We start from the raw sequence: 23988 nt of genomic DNA on the forward strand, positions 1-23988 counted from the left end.
AGGTATCAGGGGAGTAGGGCGTTAGAAATCTGAGACAGAGCTGCAGGTGAACATGGCTGTAGCCGAACAGTCCTTCACCCTGACTGAGTTCCCAATGCCACCTGTGATTCACTGGGCAAGCCTAGAAGTCATTAAGCATCCTGAAAGGAACCAGACCCGCCCCCATGCCTATCTTATAGGGCAGGAGTGCAGGAACTGCCCCTGCCATGACGCTTGTGGGCCTGTGAATGGTGCACTTTAAATAGTTCCATAGAGGGCCTGTAGTCCTGCTCTGTTAGACTATAACTTTGAGCATGTGGGCTCAGTGCAGGCTACTTATTTTTAGTTCTGTTAGAACAGGGTTTTTTTTTTTTTTTTAAACCATCTGAACAGAAGAAATAAAGCGGAAGGTAGGCTCGGCTCATGCGCTCACGCTGCACAAATCCCATCTGCTCTAGAACATTCATGAGAACAGAAGAATCCTTCCCGAGAATGCTGTTTTCATTATGTAACGATGGAAATGGCATGTGGGGGGGTTTCTCTGAATAAACAGTCTGCGAGAAATGTACAGCAGTTGGATATGCATGTGTTTACCCACATGCATGATAGAAGCCATAAATAACCCGGCACGTGCGTGCTTATACATCTGTGTTCACATATTAAAATATGAAACATGAAATACAAGCGCAAATGTTATTTTTGCATCCAGATACTCACAGAGCAGATGCTAGTCTATTCTTTATAGTCAGCCCTAGAAACAGACAATCAAATATAAAATATAAAAAAAAAATACAATGAAAGCAAGTCCATTTGAGAAGGCAGCAGAGGAGCGCGTCTTGTTGGCAAAGAGTTAATTTGGACTAACACAGTATTTTCTAGAATGAGTAAGCACTGTGCTTTTTGCAGAGGAATGACCTCCATAGCTTGTTCCTGGCTTTTCAAGGCAGATGAGTTCTCTGTTTCAGATGAGTCGAGTTCCAGTCCTGGAAGACAGATGTCTTCTTCCGATGGTGGGCAGCCATGCCACTCAGACACGGACAGCTCTGTGGAGGAGAGTGATTTCGACACCATGCCAGATATTGAAAGTGACAAAAACGTCATCCGAACCAAGGTACCAATGCTCCCTGACTGTGGTTTTTGAAATGGAAGAAAGTTTGGTAGTAAAATAAACTTCACCAGTGCCTCAATTTCCTTAATTTTTTTCCTTTGAAGGGGAGTCAAAATTCTAAAGGATTTAGATAAAACCTAACTAGAGCCCGAGACAACAGCCTCTTCATCAAATGAAACAGAACAGGGTATTACACAGTCTCAGCACCCGAAGGGTTTGTGAATAGGGAAGGATAAAGGGATCCAGCCAGATGGAAATTGAGATTTGCCTCAGGGCTGCTCTGGAAACCATCCTCATTTCTGTACATACCATCCTTTGAGAGAGAAGCCCATTTCTTTCCGGCATATGTTTAATATATTGTATTTTACCTACCAAAAGATAGGAGTATACATCACACAGTTTCAACTGTGTGCAATTCAGGAACGACATAGAGCAGGTCTGAACGCTGAGTAGGCAGTGCTTGAGATGTGTGAAACATTCAGTACTCCTGATAGGCAGAATTCCGACATCAGCCAGATCCTCGATGTGCCAAGGAGAATGGTAGTGTTTTCATTGCAGTATCCGGAGAAAAGTAAAATTAAAGGAAACGTCTTTGATGAATAATTTTAATCTGCAGTGGGGACGAAACTGAACTTTCTAATGTTCTCCCTTGTGCACAAGAAAAGCCAAACTAGGCTCTGCATTCTCTTCCTATTGGTGTCCTAGATGTTCCTGTACCTGTCAGATCTGTCCAGGAAGGACCGGAGAATTGTCAGCAAAAAGTATAAGATTTATTTTTGGTAAGTAGGTGACTAGTAGGTTCATGGTTCCCTTAAAAGTACTGAATTACTTAAATCCATTTGTTTTTATGTACGTGTGTAATGAAGTGCTGGAGATCAAACCCAGGCTCACATATGACAGGGAAGGCAAGTCCTCGACCACTGAGCTACATTCTCCATCCCTAAATTCTTTACATTTACATTTTTCTTTGTAAAAGCTACTACCCCTTATATCACAAGGAGTTAGTGTTTAATAAGGCATGCTATGGAGGATGATGCCTCCAACTTGTAACAAAAACGACCTGTACTGTGGCTGTTCTCGTGGGCATGTCCTTCCACCCCGTCAAGAGGCCGAGCTGCCCAGCAGGGGGCCTCCCTCTGCTCAGAAAGCTCTAGACTAACTGTGGTCCTCTTGTGACATCCGCTCTCCGCCCCATACCTCCATTTTTGTTTTCTAAAGAGTCCTCCTACTTCTGGATGCAGACATTAGAAAGAAGCCAGGGGGGCCAAATCGAATTTCGTAGCTGAGCAATCATTTTGGAATTAAGTGTTATCTGAGAGCCTCCACAGGTTACTCCTCGCTTGTTACCTGCATCTAATCACATTTAATCTAACAGTGCACTAAAGGGGTAATGTGGTTCCGTAAGAAGTACATTCTATTCTGTTTTACAAATGATTGTTCAAAGAGGAAGAGAGGAGGAGGAGGACTTCAACTCGGAGTACCAATGGTTAGCTTTAAATGCATAACTTCAGGTCATGCATGATGGCATTGTCTGTAACCATAGCTCTTGAAATCACCACAAGTTCAAGACCAGCTTTGTCACATAGTAAGTTCTAGGCCAGTCAAAGCTACGTAGCAAGAACTCTGTCTCCAGTCAGTTAAATAAATGAAGGATTGAATGATTTCAGTTAACAGTGCAAGGATGCAAGGATTCTTTGCTATAACCATACCAGTTAGTAGTAACCCAGGTAAGTTTTATTTACTTTCCCTCTGTCCACTTTGGTCCAAATCCTGTCTACCAAATGTTCAAATGCACAGGAGAGGGGAGGCAAACTTCAGAATCAGCTGCTACACCATCACTTCCTAGTCGCTTTTGCAAGCTAAGTGTGGAGCAGCGAGGTGGAAGCATTCTTTTTTTCAGAGCTGACCAGAGTCCGCGGTCATCTTGGGGTCACCATGTATGTACGGTTCATTCTGTCGCAGGAACATCATCACCATCGCCGTGTTTTATGCCCTGCCTGTGATGCAGCTCGTTATCACCTACCAGACAGTAAGTGTTGCCGTGACACCCATCCAGACGCCCAGTGTCCATCCACAGAGAAAGCCATCACTCTGGCTTACAGGGAACAGTTCAGCTTGGGGGCAGGTCAAAAAGTTTTTTTTTTAAAGATTTTTTTTTTTTAATTTCCTGAATCTTGTGTGTATGTGTGTGTGTGTGTGTGTGTGTGTGTGTGTGTGAGAGAGAGAGAGAGAGAGAGAGAGAGAGAGAGAGAGAGAGAGAGAGAGAGAGAGAGAGAGAAGACAGAGACAGAAACAGAGAGACAGAGAGAGAGAAGGTGCCTGAAGAGGCTACAGGCATTGAATCTCCCAGAACTGGAGTTACAGACAGTTGTGAGTTACCTGCCGTGGTGCTGGGCACTGAACTCAAGTCTGCTTTGGAAGAACAGTGTCTGCTTGTCACCACTAAGCCACATCTCAGCCTCTTCTGTCCCAAGAACTATATTTTTTTGATTAATTGTTTTTTGAGACAGGGTCTCTCTATTTTGTAGCCCTGGCTGTCCTGGAACTGGATATATAGACCCAGGCTGGTCTGGAACTCACAGAGATCTACCTGCCTCTGCCTTCCAAGTGCTGAGATTAAAGATGTGTGCTACCAACCTCCAAGAGATTTTTTTTTAAATAATTTCCCATTTCAGTTCCAATTAGGCTTCTCCATTAACTACTTCATCTCTGGGACCTTTTCCATTTGTTTCCCAATTGTTTCATCACAAAAGAACCTGGCACCTTATATTGTCTAGTTTACCAACATAAAGTCAATCATTCAGGGCTGGAGAGATGGCTCAGAGGTTAAGAGCACTGGCTGTTCTTCCAAAGGTTCTGAGTTCAATTCCCAGCAACCACATGGTGGCTCACAACCATCTGTAATGAGATCTGGTGCCCTCTTCTGGTGTATACATAATAAATAAATAAATCTTTTTTTAAAAAAAAAGAAAGAAACCAAAAAAAAATCAACCATTCAGTCTTAATGTCTATCAATGGCACCTGTTATTTATCATTCTGAGTGTGTGGTCATCGGGAAACAGTGAATGGGGTAAATAAAGTTCTAGACCAACAGACAAGGACTATAGTGGGGAGAGTGTTTGCCTAGAATGCATGAAACTCGGTGTTCAGCCCCAGCCCCTCATGAACAGATGTCACATGTCTGTAATCCCAGCAATAAGGACCAAGAGGCCAGAGGATCAGAAGTTCAAGGTCATCTCAGGTAGTGAGTTCAAGGCCAGCCTGGGCAACATGAAACTGCCTCAAAAAGCAAAACAAAATAAAATCTCCAGACTTATAAAAAAAAAGTCAGAAGTCTAACCTGTACCTGTTCACTGGGGATAGTCTGTAAAATTAGGAAGAGCTTCGGAAGCGCTGGAGAGATGGCTCCGAAGCTAAGAGCACGTGTTGCTCTTGCAGAGGACCTGGGTTCCCAGTGCCCACACGGCCTCTCACAACCATCTGCAATTCCAGTTCCAGGGCAATCTTCTGACCTCCATGGATGGCAGGCACACAGGTGGTACAAAGACATACACACAAGCAAAGCATTCATACACATAAAATAAATCTTTTTCAAACAGTTCAAAAGCAGTTTCACAGAACTAACACAATATTAAACCAACAACAAAAAATTAAAAATCAGATGAAAAAATTCACACTGAAATAGTTTGATAATGCCTACTGTTCCTTCACAGAAACCCTGGATCCAAGTCACTAGAGTCGGAGTTTAACTGGGATCTATATTTCTAAGTATAAATTATTCTAGAAATTATGAGACGTGAGAAGGCCCATTTAGAATGATATGCAGCTAAGGACATTTTGTGCACTGTCCCTCAATTTTTGCTATGCATTAAAATCACATGGGGAACTTTTAAGAATTGCAGGGTCCAAGGTAGAATCCCACACCAAGTAGATCAGGGCCTCAGGATGCAGAACCATGCATGCATAAGCATTGTTTAAATCCTCTAAGATTTCTCTGTATAGCCAAGCTAGTGATGTGAAATATTCAGTCCATCCATACTCCTTACATAATGAAGACAAAATCTCTATGAGGTTTGCATGCCACTGTTTATAATCTAAACATTCTCTACTTACATGGGGCCCAGTCAGAACCTGCAGCTTGCTATGGTTTAGGTAGGTTCTTGATGGAGAAGGGGATGGAGAAGGAAAACCAGATACTTCCTCACTGGCTGCGGTGGGGCCCTCAGAGGATGGGGCATCTCCATTCCCTCAGAGCCCTTTCTGTTCTTTGTGACTTTGGGCAGACTCAGAAGATGCAAAAAAGCCACATTCCCTCCTTTCCCACTTGATTTTATAGGTGGTAAATGTCACCGGCAACCAGGACATCTGTTACTACAACTTCCTCTGTGCCCACCCCTTGGGCGTCCTGAGGTAAACCCAGCCCCCTGGTGCCTCGGGAAGCATTCAAGGTTCTTTCTGTTTCACTTGACTTAAGGTTTTGAAAACATGAAAAACAACTGCGGGAAACTACCCTAGTCAGGGCAAAGAGGAATTAAAGCCAGATGTAGAGACCAGGTACACTTCTCTCCTGGGCAATATTCCTAAGAGTGGCCTGCTGAGGCGTGGGCTGTGAGGTTTTTAAAAGTCGGATCCCTAGCTATGGGCGGCACATGCCTGTAGTTGGTGGCCAGCTCTCATTCGGTCTGTTAAATGACCTCACGAGGTAGGCAGTGTTAGTACCACCGTTCTAGATGAAGATGCTGAGACTTAGGATTTGCTGAATTTGGTTCCCTTAGTTCTTAGTGATGTCAGAATCCATCCACAACCCCGGCTGTTCTAAAGCCCCCAGAACTTGGTGAAAGAAAACGTCTTCCCGAGAGGTAGGAACCCAACTTCCCTCTACAGAGCAGAACCAGCTGTGGTTTCCTGAAATAAAGCCACCGTCTGTGACGTCTCTGTGCTTTCCCTGAAATCCACAGTTGGAGAGCTGTGGAATATTGACACACTGTGGGTCTGCCGATGAGAGTCATGGGTGGAGCTTAAATGCTTGTCCGTCTCTGGACCAGCCCTTTCTCAGGACTCATACCTTGCCAGGGCTGTAAGGACACGCGATGATCAAGTGGGTGTTTGGGGTGGTGAGCAGGCATCCTGAGAAGAAATAGCTCTGTTAAGTCAAGTGAGCCTCTTCAAATCAAGGAGTTAGATTAAGGAGGATGTCTGGGGATTGTCCAACCCTGAAGGCCCAGAGAAAGGTTAATAGTGAAAGGCACCAAATGCTGCGTTCCCCAGCTCGTTTTTTTACATCCATTCTTTGAGTCCCTGGGCTGGCTTTCACACTCACCATTTCTCACTCATCTCTATAGTGCCTTCAATAACATTCTCAGTAACCTGGGCCACGTGCTCCTGGGCTTCCTCTTTCTGCTGATAGTGTTGCGCCGGGACCTTCTCCATCGAAGAGCCCTGGAAGCTAAAGACATCTTTGCTATGGTGAGGAGGAAGTGGGACAGACCAAAGGCATGAACTGGGACGGACTGTGATTTCACATAGCCCTGCAAAGGGGAGGGATGGCTGGCTTGATGCTGTGATGACAAACTGTATGAAGACCCACTTGAGGCCACCACTCGGGATTCCAGATTCTGAGCAGGTCTCCGACCAGTGTCTTTCTATTAACAGGCCTTTCTCCTTTTTTTCAGGAGTATGGGATTCCCAAACACTTCGGTCTCTTCTATGCTATGGGCATTGCGCTGATGATGGAAGGCGTGCTCAGTGCTTGTTACCACGTCTGCCCTAATTACTCCAACTTCCAGTTCGGTAATTAGAACGTATATCAGTGACCTAGATTTGAGTTACAGGAGTCTTATCCTGGAGCCCTTCCAAAGGCATTTGGGGTGAGCGGAAATAATCTGAGTGTACCTTGCCACTGGGCAAGATATCTGTATGTTATATATTTTTTTCTCTCTCTGACCACCATTTAGTCTAGAAAACACTCTACACAAAATGCTGATGCCATGATAAGACACAGTGTCAGGGACTAAGCTAAGCGTCACTGGTCTTCAGACTACCCTCCATGTAACTTACCTAGTTGAGTAGTAGTTAGCCTGCTCTGGGGTGAAAGTAATGGAAAACTCCATTTGGAGTTAACTAAGTGATAAGGCTACCACACTGACTGCTCACTGTCTGGAAGGCAGAGGGAGGAATGGCTTTATGGCTGGCTTACCTGAGGGCTCAGACGCTGTCTTCCCCGAGTGTCCCTCTGTATGTCCCTAGCCTGTGTGTTGGTTTTCTCCCAAGGGTCGCTTCTCTCATGATGGCGAAAACATGTCCATAGCCAATCCTGGTTTCAAGTCGCCTTCGCCGGGTTCAGAACAGGTTCAAGGTAGCCGATAGGGGCTGTTACGTTAGAGATCTCTACACATCCGCAGATGTTCCACTAACCGAAGCCAGGGTGGGGCAGTCAGGAGCTGAAGATAAAGCCTGGAGTGTTCTTGCCAGTCACCCACTGAACTTCTTGACTTGGGTCCTCAGACACTTCCTTCATGTACATGATTGCGGGCCTCTGCATGCTGAAGCTCTACCAGACCCGCCACCCAGACATCAATGCCAGCGCCTACTCAGCCTACGCCTCCTTCGCTGTGGTCATCACACTTACCGTCCTCGGAGTGGTGGGTCCCCCTCCACCTGCCTTCAGTCTGCCTCTGGAAAAGTGTCCCCTTTCAGCGAGGGGAGTTGCTTGTTTGTGTCTCTTTGTTGGGCTTTGGGTACATGGATCCGGGTCTGTTTGTTCATGGCACTCTGGCTGGGTTACAAGCTGATGGTTTCTAAACATGTAATAATCACCTGGAAAGCTAGCTGAGGGTGGTTCTTAGATTAAACTGGAGCCCGAGTCATGTCAAAACTGGAACAGATACATCTAAGCTGACTGGAGGAGCCAGCCCGAGAGAGAAACCATCTCTAAGTGTGCATGGGCAGCAGTTGCTGGCTGCCTTCAATCCTTTGGAGAGCCTGCTCTGCAGCTCTAGACCAGCTGCCCTCCACGGTTGCTCTATTACCATTCCATCTCTTCCTGTCTTTATTTGGCTAGATAGCCTTTTTTTCTGTCCACTGTACAGAAAGATTGAGGTCAGAAAACAAAAATGCATGTAGGGCTAAGTGGCTTTGCAAAACATTTTTATTTATTCTTGGACCTGTATATAATGCATCTCAAATACATCTACCCCAAATTTCCTCCTCCCACCCCTCAAGCCACCCCCAACCCCCAGCACATTCCCTTCCAAACCTTCATGTCTTCTTCATTTTTATGTTTTTATAACCCAATGAGTCTGATTAGTGCTGTGGGCGTGAGAATGGGTGTAAGGCCATCCACCTGAGCATGAACACTCTACCCATAGCCACACACCACATCCCCCAAATGACTCTCCCTTCTCCAGCAGCTAGCAACTGCCAATAACTCCTCGGCTAGGGGTGGGGCCTCACAAACCCCTCCCCATGCTCCCTGGAATGTTGATTGGCCTGATCTCGTGCAGGTCTTGTGCAGGCAGCCGCAGCTTCAGTGAGTTCATGACAACTGCCATGGCATGTCCAGAAGACATTTGTCACCATCCTTCAGCTCCCGTATTCTTGCCCCCCCGACCCCCACTTCCACATTGTTCCACAAGGCTTATGGCTGGTTGATAGAATGTCCCATTTAGGCCAAATGCCCACAGGTCTCAGTATTTTGACTAGTTATGAGTCTCTGCATTAGCTGCAGCCCACTGCAAAAAAAAAAAAAAAAAGAAGAAGAAGAAGAAGTTTTTCTGGCCACAGTTGAGAACAGTGCTCATCTGTGGGTATAAGTATAAATATTCAGAAGGTGATTTGACAACATGTCCTTTAGAAAGAGCTAGTTTTTGTTTGCTTGTCTGTTTGTTTTTTGCTACTACAAGCCTCAGCAAGAGACAGTGATTTACAGAGTTCTCTGGGGGAATCCCGGATCACACTCACCCCCATCTTTATCCCTAGGTGTTTGGAAAAAATGATGTGTGGTTCTGGGTCATCTTCTCCGCAATCCATATTCTTGCTTCTCTGGCCCTCAGCACCCAGATCTACTACATGGGCCGTTTCAAGATAGGTGAGTAAACACGGGCACTGATTTCCCCAGGGGAAGCAAGCGCAGGGTCCTCACTCGTCCTCCGTAACAGTGCTCCTAATTGTCACGAGCACGGGCTCTGAACTCCCTGCCAAGTTTGGTTGTCTCTAAGAATGTCTCCCTCCTTACAGGATCTCAATAAGCCATAATCACTATTTCGGTCTTCAGCTGGGAGATGTAGCTTCTCATGCGGCAGATCTGAGGCACACCTCCACCTGGGGACTGCAAACACTTTACAGACTACCAAAATTTCAAAGATGTTAGGTCAGGTAAAAAGTCTCAGGATGGCCAGGGCGACACAGAGAGACACTGTCTCAAAAATACAAAAGGGGAGCCATTAGCGGAGCGGTGTGCTCGATACACCAGGAGCCCTGCGTAGAGGAACCTTTGCCCACCTGCAGCATTCGAAGGGAGCGTTTCTCTAGTGCTAAATGGTTGTCCAGAGTGAATCATACCCTGCTTCCAGATAGGAAGACTGAGACTCTTGAGACCAGCTTTCCTCCTGCACTGCTTCCGACAGTGTGGACTGGGTGCTGTATGGAAACTAGTTTGTCATCTCCTGATGGTCGTCATACACTGGAGGAGGTTCGAGATGTGTTAGAGTATTTTTTTAAGTGATTTTAGCATATAGGAAGTCCTACTCAAAGTCTCATTTGTGTATTTCAAGATAAATCATTATGTTGTAAACATAGACCCGCCACTAATATTGGCAGAGCCCAGGGAAAGAATGCAAGTAAAACCCCACAAACAAACCTTGTGAAAATTTCAAGTTATAAAGCAAACTAAAGGATATGAAAAATAAAAAGAAGAAAGGAGTGAGGGGTGGAGAATGGAGGGAGGGAGGGAGAGAGGGAGGGAGGGAGAGAAAAAAGACAGGGTCCTGAAGGTCTCAGTTCCAGAGAACAAAGGGAATTTCTTGCTCTTACAGGTTTGGGGGAGAGGGAGTGGAGCCCATGCCATGTAACCTGGCCTCTGTGTCAGGAGCTACAAGTCAGGAAGGCACTAGATAGAAGTAAAGTTATAAACTGGACCTGGATGTCACCAGCAAGGCAAGGGGGTTGGAGACTGCAAGGCCACAGCAGACTTGCTTATCCACTCTGTCCTGACAGGCGGTAGGGAGAGGTGACCTGCATCCTGACTGGAGGGTCGTGGGGAGGGACTAGAGGATCTGTGACCTCACAGCTGTTTCCATGTGCCAATGATTGTGTTTGAGGTCGGTCCGCAAGCAGGAGGTTGCATTCACAGACGGTGGTTCGGCCGTCCCTAACCTCTCCATACGTTTCCTCGACGCCTTTGCTTTCTAACTACACATTCCTCTCTCTGCAGTCCTCGGGAGAGCACACAGAAAAGACAGCAATGCAGAGCATGTTGTAGGTGGACAGAAACCACTGAGCCATTGCCCAGATCGCCCCTGTGTCCTTTGTCCCAGACCCTAGGAGTTAGACCTCGTGGGTTGTTCATAAGAGAAAATGGGTTCCCGACAGCAAGTGCTGAACGGATGTAGGAAAAGAGAGAAAGGCCTCCTCTGTTTATTCTTGGGGAGGGGCTTTCTGTGTGTCTGAGACAGAGTCCCATGTCCTGCATAAGGGGAGCAGACATCACTTTTACAAATACCAAGTAAAGCCATCGTGTTAAGAAAAAGAAAGTCAAGTAGGAGGTGATTTACCTGTCTGGCTTCCTTCTTACAGAGCATTTCTCTCTCTTCTTTCTTCTCTGCTTCCCACTGATTCAGATGTGTCTGACACAGGTAATGAATGCCCTGCCGCCCTTTGTAGGGGTCTAAACTGGTTCTGGACTCGCCTGGCTGTCCACCAGCTCTGCCCCCTGCCTTCCCCTTCCAGGTCAGGCAGTGTCTGGGAGGAGCATCCAGAGAAAGCTCAGCAGCCAGTCTGCATTGCAGCCCACGCTGGGGTGCATCCCTTCTGGGCTATCACAGGGTCAGGCTCCTTCGTCCTTGTTAAGTTCACCCCCAGCCTAGCCTTGAAGGGAAGGAGAGACCCATCAGAGCAGGGGTGAGTGGATGGGGGTCCACTCTCAGCAGTGCTGGCTCTGGGTACACTCAGTCATGCTTTTGATGTCAAGACATGAGTAGCTCACAGGGAGAGAGCCTTCCTTTGACCTTGACTCTGAATGTAGCAGCTAGGACTCTCACACTGATGCCATTCCGTTCCAAATGTGCCTCGTGCAGGAGGCACATTAAAACCCTTTGTCTTTCTGGCCCCATCTTAACTTACCTTCCTTAATAAATTTGAATGTTGTTTCCATACTGCTACACTTTCTAAACATCTTTCGTACAGCCAAGGATCTCTTGGTTCAGAACTGAGTAACTCATAACCGTACTGAGAAGTGTAGATCGGAACCTTTACAAGTTAAGATCCCCAATCCCCACTATGGAGAGCAAATCTTTTAAGGTAGATTGGAGGGTCCCATTACATCTCTGCTGATAGGAAACCTCACCAGAGTGACCTTTATACAATGGAAGCTTAGGGAAGGAAGCTGAAGGGTGGCAGCTGCCTGCCATTCATGTCCCTTGGCACCCTTTCTGCTATATGATCCATGTGCATGGCACTCCCTCCAAGACAGCATCGTTTTCTAGAGCAGTGGTTCTCAACCTTCCTAATGCTGTGACCCTTGAATACAGTTCCTCAGGTTGTGGTGACCCCCAACCATAAAATTATTTTCATTGCTACTTCATAACCGTAATTTTACTTCTGTCACAAAACTTAATATAAATATCTGTGGTTTCTGATCGTCTTAGGCAACCCCTTTCAAAGGGCTATTGGACCCCCAAAGTGGTCGCGACCCATGGGTTGAAAACTGTTGTTCTAGATTATATTGCTCGCCTATCAGGTGCAAAGCATTTCTCTGTGTGTTTTCATCATGTGATTGTGTCAATACAGATCTGGGAATCTTCCGGAGGGCTGCTATGGTGTTCTACACAGATTGTATCCAGCAGTGCAGCCGACCTCTGTATATGGTACGTGCATGCTCCTGTGTTCCTTGGCCATCCCCCAGAACGTGGAGGAGCAGTGGGAGAGCCAGGTTGGGGGGCAGTGACTCAAACCTCCAGAAATCCAAAGAACCAGATGGCCAGAAATGGCTGCAGTCCAGTCAGTGGGGAAAGAATCGTGTTGTTTGTTCTTTTAAAAAGGCGAGCCACAATGGTCCTGCTTTTATAGATAAAATATTTGCTAATCTATAAGGAAGATAAAGGAAATATATAATCACACACACACACACACACACACACACACACACACACACACACTCACACACACTCACACAAACTCCAAACTTTGTTTTTTTTTTTTTTTTGTTTTTCAACACAGGGTTTCTCTGTGTAGCTTTGGAACCTGTCCTGGAACTCACTCTGTAGACCAGGCAGGCCTGGAACTCACAGACATTCACCTGCCTCTGCCTCTCAAGTGCTGGTATTAAAGGCGTGTGCCACCACTGCCCAAAAAACCACAGACTTTTAAAATGGTGTATATGTTTTAGTTTTATTTTGCTTTTTGAGAACTTCACATATGAGCACTCTATCTCCATGACTACTGACTCTTCCTCTTCTATTATTATTGTTACATATATATGTATAGATCTATACATACACACACATGTATATGCAACCTACTGAACCTAGTTAGTGTACATGTGTCCAGGGCTGATCCTTTGGGACTGGAAAACCTGTAAGGGAGCTCCTCCCTGGAGGAGACTGATTCTCCTTCTCCCAGTAGCCATTGACCACCTGTAGCTCTTCATCTAGGGTTGGGACCAGGTGGAATTTACCCTGTCCTGATTGGCACGTCAACCGGAATACACCAAACTTTTAAATAGTGATCATGACTGTGGGGAGAATCAAGGCAGAATGAATGCCTTTATAAATAATCCAAAGAGGTGCCCTCCCTCGTGAAAATGAAGTTTCACACTATTAATATTTTGAGCAGGACAGCAGGTGTGACTGGGTACAGCTCTGAACAGAGGTTCCCTTCTGGTCACCTCCACGAGTGTGCCAGTTGCTCACTGTCGCTGTGGTAGAACTCTTAGACCAAAAGCAACTTGCGGAGGAAAGGGTTAATTTGGCTTACACTCCTGATCACAGCCAGTCACTGAATGAAGTCAAGGCAGGACCTCAAGGGAAGAACTGGAACAGAGACTATGGAGGGGTGCTGCTTAGTGGCTTGCTCCTTAGGACTTGCTCAGTCTGCTTTTTTTTTGGGGGGGGGGAATGTTTGTTTGTTTGTTTGTTTGTTTTTTCGAGACAGGGTTTCTCTATGTAGTTTTGGTGCCTGTCCTGGATCTCGTTCTGTAGATCAGGCTGGCCTCGAACTCACAGAGATCCTCCTGGCTCTGCCTCCCGAGACGTGTGCCACCGCTGCCAGAGTCAGCCTGCTTTCTTATACAAGCTGGAGCCACCTGCCCAGGGATGATACCGCCCACAGTGGGCTGGCCCCCTCCACATCAATCATTAATCTCAAGGAAATGCCCCATTATTTGCATTTATGGAGGCATTTTCTCAGTTGAGGTTCCCTCTTCCCAGATGACCCAACCTTGTGTCAGGTTGACAAAAAACTGGCCCGCACAACTAGGGACTTTCACTTTCCTTTTCATTTTATTTTTCACTTTTCATGTTCACCTCTGTATGTTTTTATAGCAAGAACATGGTTAAACTGTGCTTATTTCTTTGGGTTTTTTTTGGGTTTTTTTGTTTGTTTGTTTGTTTGTTTGTTTTTTTTTTTTTTCGAGACAGGGTTTCTCTGTGTAGCTTTGCGCCTTTTCCTGGAACTCACTTGGTAGCCCAGGCTGGCCTCGAACTCACAGAGATCCGCCCGGCTCTGCTTCCCGAGTGCTGGGATTAAAGGCGGTGCTTATTTCTTGATGGTTGGAATATTCCTTTAAAATTCTCCCCTATAACTCTCATATTATCCATTTCCCTTTGTTTGTTTGTTTGTTTTGGGTTTGTTTTGTTTTGTTTTTCAAGACAGGGTTTCTCTGTGTAGCTTTGGAGTCTGTCCTAGAACTCACTCTGTAGACCAGGCTGGCCTCGAACTCACAGAGATCCACCTGCCTCTGCCTCCCGAGTGCTGAAATTAAAGGCCTGTGCCATCACTGCAAAGGCCTGTGCCATCACTGCCCGGTCATATTATCCATTTCTATACTAAGCCTAAGAGACTGGGGCTGAAGCTCTGCCTTAGTTTCCTGGCCATTGACCTTGGGAAGTAACCAATGGGAAGTCCACTTACATCCTTTGAGCCTTGGCCTTTGCATGGTTCTGTGCTCAGATCTGATGCTGCCTTCTGCCCCAGAACACAAGAATTCAGTACGAGCCCAGTTAATAATCTAATAGCCAGGAGGATTGCTACATCAAGAAATATGGAGACCCCCGAGCCTGACAAGAAAAACAGAGAGACTTGAAGCAGGGATTTTCTCTAGGTGAGAACTATAAAGCCCATTAGAACCTACGAGTATTTGGGGAGTTGTGTGTGCCTGGGCTAAGAGCCAGGAGGGGCAATTAATGTCTGAAGTGCAGAACAATTTTAGCTTCACAGCAAAACTGAGCAGAAGGTTCCAGATTCTCTACACGCTCAGGGCTCCTGCACATGCGTAGCTGTCTCCACTGTGAGCATTCCCGCAGGCCGTCACATGAGGCTGCATCAGCACCACCCCCAGTCTGTGGGGCACACACCGCTGTCTCCTGCCTTGTCCCTTGTGTGGGTTTTGACAAACATATAATGACAGGTTTCAGAGCATACTTAGCATCACTCGGAACAGTCTGGCTTACCTAACACGCCTTTGTGCTCTGCCTGTTCGCCTGTCCTTCCTTTGGCCACTGCCAACCTCTGACCTGCTTCTAGAAGGTTGCCTTCTTGTTTCGCCTTTCTCAACGTGTCATGTGACTGGACTCGAATCATGTGACACCTTCTCTTAGGCTTACCTCTTTCACTTAGTAACATGCATCTACATTTTCTCTTTGTTGTTTCCATGACAGGCCAGCTCTTTTCTTTTTAGTTCTGAAGACTCCTCCTTGGTCTCATAGTACTACCACGTATTTATCTGTGAACCTACTGAAGGCTGGCTTGTTGCCTCCAGGTTTGGGTCCTTACAAATAACACTGATAGAGCGATCATGGGGGTGGGGTTGCTTGAACCTATGTGTTCAACCCATTTGGGTGCATACCATGGGGAGAAATTGGTGGATGACATGGTAAGCAGGTATTCAGTTTTGTGTGAAAAACAAAACAAAACACCAAACTGCCCCCAAAGTGGCAGAGCCCGTTTGTACTCCTACACATTTGTTCCAGGAACAGACTGTTCTGGTGACTCCACATCCTCACCAGCATTGCCAACCAGTGTTTTAGATTTTCACTATTCCAGCAAGTAAATAAACTTTTGTTTTGTTTTGTTTTTAGACAGGGTCTCCCTATGTAGCCCAAGCTGGCCTGGAACTTGCTATGTGGACAAGGCTGGACTCGAACTCAGAGATTCACTTGCCTCTGCCTCCCAAGTATTAAAGATTAAAGAACTTAAAAAAAAAAAAAAAAAAAAAAAGGAGCCGGGCGGTGGTGGCGCACGCCTTTAATCCCAGCACTCGGGAGGCAGAGCCAGGCGGATCTCTGTGAGTTCAAGGCCAGCCTGGGCTACCAAGTGAGTTCCAGGAAAGGCGCAAAGCTACACAGAGAAACGCTGTCTCAAAAAAAAAAAAAAAAAAAAGGAATTTCTTTTATATTGGAGAGAGCACATAAGGAACCAGAGAAGTGGGAAAATGGGAGGTAAGTGGCCATGTACATGCAAGTGTAATTAAACCCACCTAGGAATTTTAAGTAGTAGCAAAGAGGCAGAAAGAGATGGAGAAAGAATTTCACTCAGAGTAACCTCAATCATGTGGACAGTTCCCTGTATCTCCTAGCCCCCATTCCTTAACTTCAGGGTTGAGATTGGGGCTTAGGAGTGAAAATTAACTCCTACATTTAGTTCTGACTGTTTTGGTGTTTTGTTTTGTTTTTCACACAAAACTGAATACCTGCTTACCAGTCCAGGCCATGGGCACATAAACAGTAGAGTCCTCACGACTGAGTAATGAGTACACGTCACCAGCCTCCTGCTGAGAGGTGGAGTCAGCTGCTCAGCTCCACTGACCCCTGCAGGGGAAGCCACACCCTGCTCTGCTGACCACACTTTCCTACACGGAGCTGTGCTACAACCCTTTGTAGACAGGTCTTGCTGTTCAGCCTGGCTGAGGATTAGGGTAAACCCCAGAATAGACTTTCCACAAGGTTGTTGTTTTTCCACAGGTGACGCTTTCACCCCGGTGAGTTGCTAGCATCACAGCCTCTGTTCTAACACTCACTTTTCTCTTTTCCAGGACAGGATGGTGTTGCTTATTGTGGGAAATCTGGTGAACTGGTCCTTGTAAGTGGAATTATGGGCAATAATGTCCTTATCCTTATTAATGTCTGTAACATTCGGTTTAGAGTTCTTTGACTGTCATTTTTACAAGGAAATCTGAAATTAAGGAGATTGTAAAACTGCTTGTCCCAGAGACTTGATAGAAAGTGTTAGGTGGTCCTTAACACCTGCAAAACAAAACAAAACAACAAAAAACAAACAGGAAACCAAAACAACAACAACAACAAAAAAAAAACCACTAGGAGCCTGGAGAGACGGATCAGTCGGTAAAGGCACGTGCAGTCAAGCCTGAGAACCTGAGTTCAATCCCCAGAACCCACGTGGTGGGAGTCGAGAACCAACTCCATTAATTGTACACACACACACACACACACACACACACACACACACACACACACACACACTGTAATATGCTCATATATACAGATAAATAAATAAAAAGAAATAGTTTTGATTAAATAAATGCACTAGGAAGCTCTTGTATACTGGTGGAGGCTTCTGTAAAAAACATTGATGCTTTGCTAGAATTCGCCCAACAAGACAAGTAGCTATGTGGACAAACTGGATGGATGGGTGGATGGGCGGATGGATCGATGACTGAGAGAAAGAAAGGAAGGAAAGAAAAGGGGAAGGAAACGAAGGATTTTTTTCCATGAGTGCAAAATGCAACATAATTTAAAATTATCTTGTAGAACTTTGCATAATGCCTATTGAGGACACATTCGTTTTTATAAAATACTTCTTACTCAGTCTGTGGTGTGTGTGTGTGTGTGTGTGTGTGTGTGCGCGCGCGCGCACGTGCGCGCGCGCGCGTGTGTGCCTTTGCTATTTCTTTCTCTCTGTCCTCCTGATCCATATCATTCTCCTGCAACTTGTCCCTCTTCATCCTCTAGTCCGTGTTTCCCCAGGTGAACATAAAACAGACGCACAGTCTCTGCCAGTTGAAATTATCTTCTGCGACCCAGTCACAGTTGTAACACGGGAGATGCTTCAGTGATCTCTCAAAACCAGTACCTTCAGCTGTTATTTATGGCTCTCAGCTAATATGTTTCTCTGGCTCTGGGACTTTTGACTCCCCATTCCTGATACACATAAGGACACAATCCACTCACAAGACAAGATGAATGGCCTCTCTTTCCTCACACAGCTCTGTAGGATGTCAAGTCCAATAAGGTTTGATGTCCCATAATTCCCTGTTTTCCTGGCAGAGGGGCTGTCTCTTTTTCTGTTGTTCCATATAGATATAGAGTGATTGACTGTGAATGTTATTTTAAAAGAATAACTCTCAGACAGGGTCTCCTGTAGCCCAGGCTAGCCTCTTGCCCCCACCTGACTGCTGGGATTATAGATGTGTGCTACCGTGTCTGGCTCACCTCTGTTCTTCTGTTTGTTCCGTGCTGTGGATAAAACTCAGGGTGTCCTGCACGTTAATCAAGCGTTCTTCCACAGAGCTCCACACCAGCCCCTGCCCATTCTTATCTACTTATCAGAATGTTGTTTCTCTTAGTCAGAACATACATGCAAACATGTGTTCAAGTGGATGCAATCTATGGCCAATGCAGTATTTACAGATCCCATATTTATAAATATCAGCATCTATTTACTGATCATTATTTATTTATGTCTTCATCCTAAAGGAATAATTCCTATATGGCTCTGAAGAAGAAAACCTTTGGGGTGTGTGGGGGGGGGGGGTGTGGGGGGGTGGGGGTGGGAGGGAACCCAGAGAGCCCAGGCAGCAAGCAGAGAGCAGCACACGTATCAATTACTAATTGATGAAACTCAGGAAAGGCCACCCAGGAGTTTTTAGTGAACTGAGGATTTCAGAGTCCGGAAGGATGGCATTTCATGCATAATCTACAGCACAGTCAGCTGGACTTTAAAATTCAAGGCCATTAATAACAGCTTTGCACTTGAAATACTTAGGAATAAAATTCGAGAGATGTGCGGAATCTTTCTTCTGAAAATTTAATCGCCTTATTAGGACACATGGAAGAAAATGTAACTGAGGGGAGAGAGATGTCGGGTCTCGGTTGAAAGACAGATTACTGTTCTCCAGCTAATGCATGAATTTAAAATCAGAGCTAGAATTGAGATAATGGACTGTTATTACAGAATGTATGCACTCAGGCAAGAGCATCAACAGTCTCTGAAAAGCAAGGTTAACATGAGGAAGGACGAGCCGAGAATACAGTAACTATTCCAACATTATCCAATAGAACTTTCTGGAATTATATAAATGCTCAGCACTGCACAGTCCTAACAGGAACTATTAACATGTGGATATTGTGATGCTGAAATACAGCCTGTGTGTCTGAGGAACTGAATTTCAATTTTTTTTTTAGTTTTAATTAATTTAAATTTAGATAGCCATGTGTGACTGTCACATGGGTTGGCACAGCTAGCCTAATAAGGAAATCTAATATTAAAAAAAAAATAACAAAACATAGTGAGGCAAGCACTGATCCAAAATTAGAAATATAAGCCAGTGAGTCAGAATGAAGAGGACAGAAGCAGATGTGTTGGTACGCATTATAACTCAGCTACTTGGGAGAGAAGGCAGGAGGATCCCAAGTTCAAGGCCAGCCTGAGCATCTAATCAAGATCCTTTCTCAGAATAAAATACAAATGGTTTAATCCCCCAGTACAGTGAAAGCAAACAGAATGGAGACAAGAAAAATCCTGACAAAACACCATGCCAATACAGATTTTACCACATTTAAGTTTTTATTAACATGTGATGATTTTATATATACACACACACACACACACACACACACACACACACACACGTAGTTTAGTGTGATATTTCAAAACACGTATTCAGCATACACCAATCAACTCCACCTTCCTTTTATCCACCCTTCACTTCCCAACTTCTAGTCATCACTATTCTTCATTCAGGTTTGAGTTCCATTTCCCTGGTAGCTAATGATCCCGATGACTCTGTCATATATTTATTGGCCATGTGTATACATTCTTTTGAAAAGAATCTAGTCAGATTGTCTGTTCTGTGTGTCTGTGTGTGTGTGTCTGTGTGTGTGTAGGTGCATACACTAGGGAGCCCCTTGTAGAGATCAGAGGCGCTGGGTGTCTTTCTCTCCACATATTTTTTAGGATTTTGACTAGACAGCCTGACCAATGAGGTGCCAGGATCCAGCTGTCTCCGTTCTGGGGTTAGTGGAGTGTTCTGCCATGCCTGGGATCAGAACTCAGGTCTTGCTTGTTGCAAGAGCACTTCACCCTCTGAGCCATCCCCCCGCTTCCCCCACCCCTGCCACCCCCTGTCCCTCATCTGCCCATTTTAAAGTTGTATTACTTGGTTTTTGTGTTATTGGTTTTTTGAATTCTTTGTATTTTGGATATTGTTTAGTTTGCTTTTCCGTTGATGTGATCAATACCATGACAAGAATCAGGAGAGGGTTTATTTTGGCAGACAGTTGTAGTCTGTCATGAAGGCAAGTCACAACAGGAACTGAAGGCAGGAACCGAGGCAGCTCCATGGAGAAGCACTGCTTACTGGCATACTCAGTCTGCTTTCTTCCACACCCAGGACCATTGGCCTGGGGCTGACGCCACATGCAGTGGACTGGGCCCTCCCCCACCAATGCCTGATCAAGAAAATGGCCAGGCTGATGGAGGCATTTCCTTAATTGAGGTTCCTCTTCCTAAATGGTCCTATCTTATGTCAAATTGACAACAAAATAAAACAAAACTAGCTAGGACAAATATTAACCCAAAATGAATCAATCCAAGATTGTTGATAACTATTTTCTAGTTTTCAAATGCTTATCTCTTTCCTCTGTGAACTGTTTGCTGTGCAGAAGTTTTTCAGGTTGATAAAAGCCCACTTGTCAATTTTTACTTTTTGTTTCCTGGAGTCATAATGTAGTTGTTTTGTTTTGTGTTATACTGTGTGTGTGTGTGTGTGTGTGTGTGTGTGTGTGTGTGTGTGTGTGTGTGTTTGAGACAGGGTCTTGCTATCTAGTCCTGGTTTGTTTAGCCCTCACTTTGTAGTCCAGGATAGCCTCAAGCTCATGGCAATCCTCCTGCCTCAGGTTCCAAAGTGCTGAGATTACAGGTCTGCACTACCCATCACACTTTAGGTTTTTAAAGTATATTTATTTATTTTTTTTAAATTCAAATAAGGAGATGAAGAAGAGTTACAGCTGCATGTAGCACAAGCCTTTAATCCCAGCACTTGGGAAGCAGAGGCCAGCACTGTCTACAGAGCAAGTTCCAGGACAGCCAGGGATACACAGAGAAACCCTGTCTCAGGGGGGAAAAGTTACCAATATTTTGTTATACTGAATAGAAATTTTAAATAAACTTGAAGTTAACCCTCAGTGTCAAATTAAATATGGACCACTGGCATTAACTTGGTAATGCTTGTCAAGCCAATTTGCTGTGAGATGTCCTGTATGTTGTGAATAAATAAAATGCTGATTGGCCAGTATCCAGGCAGGAAGTATAGGATAGGCAGGACAAACAGAGAGGAGAAGCTGGGAGGTAGAAGTCTGGAGGAGACGCCAGCCTGCTGTCCAGGGAGAATCATGTAAAGGCAGCAGGTAAAGCCACGGAACACGTGGCGACATATAGTTTAACAGAAATGGGCTGAGTATAAGAGAAAGAGCTAGACAATGGTAGGCCTGAGCTAATGGCTGAGCAGTTTAAATAATATAAGCGTCTATATGTTTATTTTATAAGTGGGCTACGGGACTGCCGGAGTTTGGCGGGACCCGTAGAGAAAAACTCAAGTACACCAATTACTGAGGCAATCCTACCTCCAGCAATCTATTCTGATGAACTAATAATAAATGAAAACAAATACAGTGTGTCTGAAGCATTTACTCCTTCACCACAGTGCTGTTTATTATCATGAAAAACTGAAGGATTCTGGGAAAACTATTCTACCCAGAGAGGAAAGATAACTGCTCACGGTGCATTCACTCATAAGCCCATTGAGAAGTCACTAGAAATGAATGTTCTGGCAAAGATGTAATAAATTAAAGGTTATTTATATCACTCATTAAGTTGTGTAATTGTCACTCACCATCCAAAGACATTTCAGTTAGCAGAGGAGCACGTGTACACGGTGCTTCCGAAAGATGGTATGGCCTAGTGACATGGTGGCCATCTTGGCTTGCATAAGGACATGCTATGATGTTCACACAATGCCAAACTCACCGACTGTACATTTCTCAGAATGTATCCCCGTCATCACACAATGCAGGACTGCACCTTAGAGTGGGTTTTTAACTAGTGAACTCCCACAGTGGTTAATGATCCACTCGTGTTATACCCGTTTTCTACTGCCAACACCCTGTCCCATATCCACAGTGCCTTCTTTGGATTGATCTACCGGCCCAGGGACTTTGCATCCTACATGCTGGGCATCTTCATCTGCAACCTGCTGTTGTACCTGGCTTTCTACATCATCATGAAGGTGAGCACACGTGAGGAGCTGGCAGCGCCGGGGGCCTGCCTGCAGCTGGGACTCCAGCCTCAGTGGCTTTGCATCTCTCCGCAGCTCCGCAGCTCTGAGAAGGTCCTTCTGCTACCACTGTTCTGCATCGTGGCCACGGCGGTGGTGTGGGCTGCGGCCCTATACTTTTTCTTCCAGAACCTCAGCAGCTGGGAGGTAAGAGGCCCGTCCTTTCATCCGAGCAGTTCTCGGTCCATTGTTGCCTTTTGGACCTTCCTTCCTCTCCTGCTTTTGCCGCTTCTTATCTTTCCCCCATTATTTAAATCCACAGCTTTCTCCAGAAGAGAGAAGAAGGCTTAGTAGCCACCCTTAAATGACAGGCAAGTGACATGTGGTCAGCATTGCCAGGGTAATACCACATGAACTTGCAAGCCCCGTAGATACTGCAAACATGACCTTCTCTCGTTCTCTTATGGTCTGTGCTCAGAGATGTTTAACGCTCAATTAGTATAGTGTCGCCATCTTACTCATCACAGTCGTCATCCATCAGTAAATGCAGGAGTGGGGCACTACGTCCATCCTGCAGACAGGAAAGCTGAGACCTCAGAAACCAGTACTGTGTCTGAAGCACAAGCAGGAAGTCTCATCTCTCTACCACAGCATCAGCACATTTGATCTTAGAATATTTGTTTGACCCCAGAAAGAAAACTCATGAGCAGCCATTCTGTTTCTCGTTGACCTGGTAATTCTTGGCAGCCACTAATCTATCTTCTGTGGCTGTGGAATTGCCAGTCTGGGCATTTCCTAGAGCAGTGGTTCTCCACCTTTCCAGTGCTTCCACCCTTTAATACAGTTCCTCATGTTGCGGTGATCCACAACCATACAATTATTTTGTTGCCACTTCATAAACTGTAATTTTGCTACTGTTATGAATCATAATATAAATATCTGATATGCAGGACATTTGATATGCGTCCCCTGTCGGGGTCTTGACCTACAGCTTGAGAACTGCTATCTTAGAGATAGAGACACACACACATCATGTGGCCTCTGAGTCTGGCTTTATCCACGCAGTGTGCAGTGTGATGGTTTCTAGGTCACCCACGCTATGGCCCTGCATGAGCATGTCTTCTAATTACTGAGCAGTTTTTCCACTGTGGGGCACAGTGCATGTTATCAGTCCATTCATCAGCTGGTGGACACCTGGGCTGTCTCCATCCTGGGACTATTCTAAGTAGAGTTGCTGTGAACAACTGTACCCGATCCTCAGAAGCTGACTTTCTGAGCGCTTCCTCAAAGTCAAACCCTGAAATCATTGAACCACAGGACTTTTGCCTATACCCACCTCTCTTTCCTCCAGGGAACCCCAGCTGAATCCCGGGAGAAGAACCGGGAGTGTGTCCTGCTGGACTTCTTCGATGACCACGACATCTGGCACTTCCTCTCTGCTACTGCCCTGTTTTTCTCATTCCTGGTGAGTCAGTCGCATCTTCAGGCTCCGTTCTTCCCTTTGCAATCTTGCATATTTCCTGCTGCTCATCCTCAACCTCTCTCTATTCCCCTCCAGTTACTCTCTACTTTTGCTCAGTGCAATTCAGTGCACTGACCATCTCCCCGTGTTTCTTTCTTTCACTGTAACTTCTGTGAGATCATAACCTTCATTTCCTCTGCTTTCCCGTGTTTGCACACACAGAAGAGTGACAAAACCATCTTCCCTAAGTTGCATGGTGCCCTGGGACAGAACTGGTTCTTGGACTCAAATGCTCAGAATTCCCCCAGTGGTTACTTAAGGCATTCACTACAATTCTCGTCCATGGAATTATTCCTTCTCATGATAGGCTCTCTTTTTTCCCTTCCTCCAGCCTCACTGTGTATTTTGTAAAAATTAGGTTCCTAGAGAAACTCAAAGAGCTACCTAGCCAGCGTGCTCCTAATCTAGGGTTCCTTATGATTTGCTCGTGCCCCTTCC

General features: G+C 45.4%; 1 protein-coding gene across 1 annotated transcript in view; it reads left to right on the forward strand.

The window, feature by feature from the left end:
- Nucleotides 1-23988, forward strand: part of Sidt1 (SID1 transmembrane family member 1) — a 92924-nt gene that overhangs the window by 66480 nt on the left and 2456 nt on the right. The window contains exons 12-24 of the mRNA XM_059277420.1: nt 945-1090; nt 1793-1866; nt 3050-3116; nt 5424-5497; nt 6430-6553; nt 6760-6877; nt 7592-7728; nt 9065-9173; nt 12092-12168; nt 16551-16597; nt 21935-22040; nt 22125-22235; nt 23380-23493. Coding sequence (XP_059133403.1) covers nt 945-1090; nt 1793-1866; nt 3050-3116; nt 5424-5497; nt 6430-6553; nt 6760-6877; nt 7592-7728; nt 9065-9173; nt 12092-12168; nt 16551-16597; nt 21935-22040; nt 22125-22235; nt 23380-23493 — 1304 coding nt within the window. The remainder of the gene's footprint in view (nt 1-944; nt 1091-1792; nt 1867-3049; nt 3117-5423; nt 5498-6429; nt 6554-6759; nt 6878-7591; nt 7729-9064; nt 9174-12091; nt 12169-16550; nt 16598-21934; nt 22041-22124; nt 22236-23379; nt 23494-23988) is intronic.

Source organism: Peromyscus eremicus, chromosome 12, assembly GCF_949786415.1.
Source record: "Peromyscus eremicus chromosome 12, PerEre_H2_v1, whole genome shotgun sequence".
Taxonomy (NCBI): Eukaryota; Metazoa; Chordata; class Mammalia; order Rodentia; family Cricetidae; genus Peromyscus; species Peromyscus eremicus.